This window comes from Phaethon lepturus, unplaced genomic scaffold (assembly GCF_000687285.1).
Source record: "Phaethon lepturus isolate BGI_N335 unplaced genomic scaffold, ASM68728v1 scaffold41193, whole genome shotgun sequence".
NCBI classification, from domain to species: Eukaryota; Metazoa; Chordata; class Aves; order Phaethontiformes; family Phaethontidae; genus Phaethon; species Phaethon lepturus.
Genome location: NW_010531927.1, coordinates 32,541 through 40,588, shown reverse-complemented (window position 1 = coordinate 40,588; position 8,048 = coordinate 32,541). Strand labels below are relative to the sequence as shown.

At 40.8% G+C, this 8,048-nt stretch overlaps 1 protein-coding gene across 1 annotated transcript in view; it reads left to right on the top strand.

The window, feature by feature from the left end:
* The window catches only part of TMEM63A (transmembrane protein 63A), a 29,962-nt gene extending 22,728 nt beyond the window's left edge, over positions 1–7,234 (top strand). Inside the window, exons 18-22 of the mRNA XM_010284707.1 lie at positions 374–479; positions 2,389–2,556; positions 5,922–6,037; positions 6,416–6,478; positions 7,064–7,234. Of these exons, the coding sequence (XP_010283009.1) occupies positions 374–479; positions 2,389–2,556; positions 5,922–6,037; positions 6,416–6,478; positions 7,064–7,234 (624 nt within the window). The remainder of the gene's footprint in view (positions 1–373; positions 480–2,388; positions 2,557–5,921; positions 6,038–6,415; positions 6,479–7,063) is intronic.
* The last annotated feature ends 814 nt before the right edge of the window (positions 7,235–8,048 follow it).

The window sequence follows — 8,048 nt, the reverse complement described above, 5'->3', positions numbered from 1 at the left end:
TTCCCTACTGGGAAGGCCAACACAAGGAATAGTACAGATTCAATGGAATCTGCAGTGAGATGAAGATTCTGAGTTTGGCACATTTTCTTCCTTGTGGTTTTAAGTCGTTGCTTCTTGTAGATGAAAACAGATTCCCTGAGGAATTACTTTAAGGCTATGAAAGCAGCAGCATATTTTCTTTAAGTACAGATGCTTAAAACGCATAATACTTCATCTCTCTAATTAGGACATTTATGCCTCTTAAGGAAATAACTGATCTCTCATAGGGAGAGAATAAGAGAAGGTGAATTGCTGCTTTAGTGAATCTATTCTGAACTCCTGACACAGTGATAGGATATAACACCCAAAACTCTCATGTTGTTTTTGATCCTAGCAACAAGCATTTGAATATGAATTTGGAGCAATGTATGCCTGGATGCTGTGTGTGTTCACTGTCATCATGGCCTATAGCATTACATGTCCCATCATTGTCCCATTTGGTAAGTTTTCCGATGAGCTGTGGGGCACTGTGTGAGGAAGCTGGGGGTATGTGGGAGGTTTGGAAGGCCCAGTTCTGCATTCTTATTCCAGTTCAAATGCTGATAATCCTTAGGACTTGGATCCAAGATTCCTTCCCTTCTTGTGGGAAAACAAGGCAGAAGACGGTGAATTACTTAGCTCTTGTACTGCCTTTAGAAGTTGAAAGTATTTTTAATGTCTGTTAGATGCTTATTTTATTTCTGTTTGTTATTTGTTGTTATTTATTACAAGTTTGAGTGTATTAGCTCTGGTGGCAGTTTTTAATTGTTAAGCATAGGTGTTTAGTTAGGTTTTGGAATGAGGGAATTATTTTTATCTCTGGGTTTTTGAGGTCTGGGAGAGAAGCAAGCTGCAGAGTGTACCCAGCCCAGAGGTCCACCTTAAGCAGCCAAACTTGAGAGACATTCTGGTCCCCAAATCCTTTAGGCACATTTGAAATAACTTTTGTCCTAAAGTTTGACTGATTTATGTAAAATGAAGCACAAAAATAAGCATGTTGATCCAGTAGCAAGAGACTGGAAAACTACCTGTCCTTTTCACTACTGCAGCTCTTCTATATTGCAAACCATGTATCTAAAATTTCACACCCTGAATGAGAAAAGGGGCTGTGGTCATCACTGTGCTATGGACAGCTGTATGCTCCATGGTCCTGACTGCAGGGATGTGACCTAACAATGTGCTGACTGCTTTGCTGGGACATGGTCTTGGTGAACATAATAGCTGCCCTTTGACTGGAAAAGGAAATGCTCTATACGCCGGTAGATTTGCCAGCTTAGAAAACCAGTTAACTAGGCACAGCTGCCCTGTGGTGTCAGTGGAGCTGCAGTCCTACAGGACCCTAAGAAGGTCTCCAGATCTGAGTCACAGACCTCCTTCTCTAGGATGTTTCTCTTAAGTTGGTTTATCTTTGTCCCATGAACAAAACTTAACATTTCTGCCTTAAGTTGCCTGTATATCTGGCTTTGACTACTTCCTTCTTCCTGTACCAGCCATTAAATCCTGTATGGGTGTGCAAGAAACTTAGCAATCTGTCTAGAACTCATGGACAGTTGTCCATCTTTAGTGTCTGTGACATGATCTATGTCTTATTTGATTGCATCTTTCATTCACAGAGATTCTGGACTGTCATAAAAATTATGTGTAAAGAATCATTTAGCAGCTACAGATATCTCCACTCTGGAAACCTGTTTGTCAGGCATAAGTAGTACTACATCATTTTATATAGTTGGTATTTTCCTTTTCTAATCTAAAATTTGAGAGAGCTAGATACAACATGGCTAGCTAAATTAGCTGTTGTTCAGAACTGGTTTTAATCAACAACCTTATTATTGGGAGAATGTGGTCAATTTTATTGCAACAATGTACTTGGTATTTATTTACATTTCATTTTGTGTGCAGTTGTAAATATCCGAATGTGCTACTGCATACTGGAGCTGTTGCAAATGGCTTTTTGGGGATAAGAAATAGCTGACTTGAAATCCAGTCATGAATCTGTTGAAGGCTGAGTGTGAGACATTAAGCCACTGTTAGACCATTCTTCCTTACCAGTATGGCGGTGGTGGAGTTACTGAGTCTTCCCTGCTGGCTTGGCCTCATGTGCCAGCACTAGGAAGGAGCTCTGGGTTCTCTCTGGGAGCACAACTGGTGCCACAGAGAAGTGTGTGGCGAAGGGGAGGGATGGGGAGACCCCGGGGGGTGTAGGAACATTAGGAGCTGGCTGCTGTCATGCAGCTGTACCCCAATTCATACCTGGGCTGTAGCCACCATTGGTATTTAGATTTTCAGTCACTTGGTTAGTGTAGATCTCCTCACAGAATTTTTATAAAGTCTTCAGCAATCTCTCCTTGGCTTTCCCTTTTTTCTCTCCAGGTTTAATATACATACTCCTGAAGCACATGGTTGACCGTTACAACCTTTACTATGCGTATCTCCCTGCCAAACTGGAGAAGAAGATGCACTTTGCAGCTGTGAATCAGGCCCTTGCAGCTCCAATCCTCTGCCTTTTCTGGCTCTACTTTTTCTCATTTTTGCGGTTAGGTAAGTATTCGCTTTTCCCACCTAGAAGCTGCTTCTACCTCTCTTGCCAACTTATCTGAATTACATGTGAAGTTTCATAGGCTTTGTGGGCTTTTCTTTTTGCTTCCATAGATGGGAAGTCATGGTGGTTACCTGTGGCACTGAATTATACAACATTTGCAGCTTACACAAGCTTGCATACGATAGTCTGATGGAGATGGCTGATAGTTAACTTAAAACTGTTAGCATGGATCTTCATATTTATTCATTTTACAGGAGATTGTGTTCCCTAAAGCTGTAGAGTTTGAATTGGCCAGTTGGGCTGTGGAGTGACAGGCAGTAAAAATCATTAAATAAAACAAAAATCTATTCAGAATTGGCTCTTTCTAGAAAGATGGTGTTTAATGCAGTGCTCTGTAAACACTAAAATGTTTAATTTGCCTGGGTGAATTGGCTACTGCCTCTGTTGTACAGTTGTCATTTAGAAAAAAATGTTTAAAATGTTGGCTACTGCTAGTAAGACCTGTGTTCTACATCATCCGTCAAACTTTACACAGAAGACTGCAGTGAGATGGTGACTCTCCTCCCCATATTGTAATTTAAAAACTCATGTCTTATGTGTAGTTTATTTTAAAAAATAGGGACATTCCGTGTTTTGCCAATACTTGGCATTGATAGTATTGGCTGTGGTGTACTAACAGCTTTGACTTCAGAAAAGGTGGGCGATAGCTTATGGCTTTTTATTTGTAATATAGAAAGAAGCATTTGGCATGGAACAGGGATATGGGTGATGCTAGAAGGAGTTGAGCTTCCCTTTTTGGGAAGGAGGCCCTTGGTATCTAACTGTATTTTGCCCTCTTCTCTGCCTTCACAGCACTGATGACAAATGACTGTGCTTGCATTGTAGTTTTCTAGCATACCAGTAGTAGCAAAGATATTTTTGGCAGACTGTCATCTTAACTTTAGAGATGGCTCCCTGTGGATGTAAGAGGCATTCGGAACCATTGCTTCAGGCTGTCCTTGGGTTTGAGCAGATGTCTCTGCATTACTTGTATGTTTGAGAGCTTGTTTTTTCCCTTGTTTTGAGAGCTCTTTTTGCAACCAACAAATCTGTGTCCTCCAAAATAATAGCAGAATTTCTAACACATGCTTTAGAAAAATCAACTCCAAACATGCAGCAATTGATATGCCTCTAATTCTTATGCAGGAAATCCTGATGCAGTAAAAATTAAATCTAATAATGCTTTCTGGTTCTGCATCTGTGGAAGACCATCATTTGTCATGGAACTTAGTAATAGCAAATACAGACTCTGGATTTGGCTTGGTCAGTATAGAGGATCCTATTTACAGGATGTTGTTCGGTGATTTGTCTGCACAGGACAGTCTTGCCAAGTGTTGTGAGTCTGAGAGGCAGGAACTTGAGATTGTGATTTCATTGCTGCTTCTTGTGCCAAAGAGAAGGAACGAGGGGGAAGAGTGCTCTGCTTCCTTACCTGCAAAATAAATCAGTTGATGGTGTGTAAAGCTTGATTGCTTAGTCGTTGATTTGTATAGTTTGCCTGGTAAGGATATTTCAGTCTGGTTGCCGAGTACAGTGATAATACTCTGTTTTCTCACTCATTATATTAATGTAAGGCTGGAAGGACTTCTATCCCAGTTCTCAGTCAGGATCAAATATCACTTGACTGCAAAAAGAAGGCGATCGGCTGTACTGGTGTCACCTATTTCCTTCTCAGTTGCTGTTTTCTTCCTCAGCCCTCACGCCATCCATCATACACCAAAAGCACTGGTGGGCCTCTCACAACAGAGGAGGTGATGGTACTATCTGCAGTTCAGCCCCTGTCTCCTGGGATAGACACTTAAGTCCCACGTTCTCTAGAGCTGTTGGCAGGGAGGAGTGCTGAGGACACAGTGCAGGGAAAACTGATCTTTGGAGATTTCTTTTTCCCTGATCTTTGCTGTTTGCCTTGTGGTTTACACCATGCATTGGTTGTGGTGCAGGCATGCCTCACCAGCTGTTAAATACTGATGTATTACACTTATAAAAACAACCTTTTCTAAAGGACACTCCAGAATACCTATAGGGAGGTTTATTCCTCTTCCCTTTTTGGTTTGAATTGTGACATGTTTATGGTTTGGAGTTTTTTTGTGTGTGTGTGTGTGTGTGTGTATGTTTTTGTTTGTTTCTACCCTCATGGACAGACCTGCACAGGGTTTATATAACCTGCTAAAAAGTAAAACTTGTCTATTCTGTGCCACTGCATGTGCTGGGGTTACCACAAAATATTTGAATGTTGATGTTGCCTCTTTGACTAAAGAAGCTTGGAAACAGCTAGGTTTTGGGGTTTTTTTTGTGTTTGTTTCATTTTTTCCCCTAATGTCTTATTCAAGTCATCTTTGCTGCAAAATGAGATTAATTCGTTCAGAATATTTCCCCAGTGGACCTAAAGAATAACAAGTCGCTGTAATCATTATAACTTTTTCCATACTAGAGGCTGCTACCATATCCTTTCCTACAGTTCTCTCTCTGAAGAAAAACTTAAATTTCAGCTTAGTTCATATTTACTTGGTTTCTTCTCTGGTTCCTTTTCCTTGGATTCCTCCCAGTTCTATCCCTATTTTATTGCGGTATCCTATGCAGACAAGGCTGCTCAAGTTGAAGGTTCAATAGCACCAAGTTATTTTGTATACCGGTACCAAACTTGCATTTTTTTCTTCCCATGTTTTGTGATAGCATCACACTATTGACTGCTTTCCAGCTTGTAATCATCAGTTGTATTCTGCGGTGCTACAGGCTTGTTATCCCTCTTATCTACATTTCATTTTTTCTTTCAAGTTGTAGCTACTTACAGTTTTCTACATACAATTTCATCTTAATATTTCTTTTTTGGTTGGGTTTTTTTGTCCTTTAAAGAGGGTGGGGTCATCTAATCTATCAAGGTAATCTTGATTTTTTTTTTTTTTTTTCCTATGATGATGTTTTCCTTTGGTTCGTTTGCAAACCATCTAGTTTGGTGCCGTCATCGTATTTAATAAATGGACTCTTACATTTCACAGTTCATTAATGAAAGTATTTTAGAAGTGGGTCTAGAGTAGATGACTGAGAGAGGAGAATCGCTCTGAGTCTTGTTTATCATTCAAGTATTGCAATATTTGGCCTTTAAGGAAGCTGGGGAAATGGCTTGCTCAGCAGTTCTACCAGTCAACAAGCTTTGTGCGTAACGAGGTTCTCCTGTTTGTGGCTGGAAGCGGTGTGCCCAGTCCTCTAAGGGCAAAAAACCCCACAAGGCTTCGGAAAATGGGGAAGATAAAGGTTTGTTTGTTTGTTTGTTTGTTTGTTTTCTTGCTATGTATTTTTATATTGTATTCTCTGGATATTTTTCTAGGCTTTAAAGCACCTACAACCATGTTTACCTTCCTAGTTGTCAACATCACAATTGTTATTTGCTTGGCTTATACTTGTTTTGGCTGTTTCAAGTACCTGAGCCCACTGAACTATAAGGTAAGCAATGGATACCTAACACCTTTCAGCACCTACCTATGTGCTTGATATAGCACCAGCTATTCCTAGTGGGTCGTTTGTGCCTTTCCGCTAGCAACATCTGTCCACAAAGGTTCATTCCGGTAAGATGGCTAGAGAGGGCTGATAGTAGAGGTAGGCTGCTTGGCACAGTGGAAGTCTGCCAGTGTTAGCAGGAACTGAATTTAAGAGGAAAGAGCAGTATGGAAGAAGTATGCAAGAGGATTGCAGGAGAGAGTACCAGCACTGCACAGAAATATCTCTGTGCAGGTTTTTGGGAGCTTGCAATCTCTTTATGTTGTTTTGACTTACCAATTTGATATTGTCTCTTTTCCTTTCCCCACCTGTTACTGCTTACAGATAGAAGACGTGCAAGGTGAAAGAGGACACGACACAGAGGTACCAACCATCCCAACATCTTCTGTAAGAAGTTAAGAGTTACTAATATTCTCTTACGTTTCCTAGAAAAACTTAATTTCTCACCCTTCTTACCAAAGAGCTTGTGTAGGACGTGTTAGTCTGAATGGACTGTGGAACTTCCCATATGCGTGTGGGACCAGAAAGTTCTGCAGCTGGGCTCCTCGGCTCTTCCCAGGTGTTGTTCCAGAAGTACCTTCGGCTGACCTTTTAGGAGTAGTTGAGACATACTACTTCCAGCATCTCTGTACGCTGTGTTCTAGGCCTTACACCTGACAGATCCTCACACCTGGACAGCTGCCAAATGCAGTCAGTTGCCACTGCTTTGTGACTCTGAAAGTTGTGACATGTAGCAGGTCTTACCTGTCATGTCACTAAAAAGGATGTAGGACTGAGGTAGAAATAGTCTACAAGTACAGGTGAGTGTTGCACCAGGAAGCCTCCGTTATGGTGCAAAAGGCCTTAGGTATTAAGGTGAAGAATGGGAAATGGATAAAAAGAAGAGTGGCGAGGGGAAAAATTATCCTGGGTGAATTATCCCAACATTATACTTTGAGAGACTAGTAAAATCCTTGATGCTTGTGATTTCAGATGTACGTCCCACGAGTTTTGCATCCTCATTCTACAGAAAGGACGATGCTTGCCCATAAGGAGCAGCAATCCTATGGCACCATGGACAACACTAGTTCACAGGCAGAAGAAATCATAAACTATTCCACTGGACCTGCAATTATTGAGCAGGCATCGAGAGATTCGCCTTGAATGCCAAGGACTAACACAAGGTGGAGCACTTGGTCCAGGTTTAGGAGAACTAATTCCCCACCACTACCTACTAAGTACTCTGTTTTATTTACATATTCCTGCCTACAGGAGAGGTACAGAAATAATTCATTGTGTGGTCTGCAGCTGTGCTGGGAGATTAAAAAAGCAGATGCCTTGGGACCGATTGTTTTCCAGGCTGTCTACACACATTGTGAAACAAACATGTTGAGCACAGAGATGCTGATCCTCAGGGACTTCACTTACGCTATCTCATCACTTGCCTTATGAAGATAACTTATGCTGCATATAGATAACTGGTCACCAAAGTAAATGCAGCTATTACAGCTGTAACTTATTTATTAAAAATATTTCTTGCCCTTTTTTAATTTAAAAAACAAAAAAACCCTTTAGTATTTATAAACCTCTTGGGTTGTGTTAAATCCTGAGGTAATGTCACTTTTGATGAAAATGCTGTTTGCGTGGGCGCTGAGGATGGTGTGTGGGAGTCTCTCTTGTCACCCAAAGTAGTCAGTGTAGACTTGACCATGTTACTTTTTTTTTTCCTTAAAAGAGATGAGGGAGTTACTGTGCACTTGGGTACTAAAAGTACCAAAGTAAAAAGACTGGTGTAAAGAAGGGAGTGCTTCATCTGCTACTGTTTTTATGTATTTTTTTGGAGGGCATTTAGGTTGTTAGTTTCTGTTCACTATTTTTAAGGGCCTTCTACAATGAAAGTTCACCTGCAACAATAAAGGATATAAACATTTTATCTTTCTTTTAATCTTGGGTCAAAATGACAGATCTCTGGGTTTTC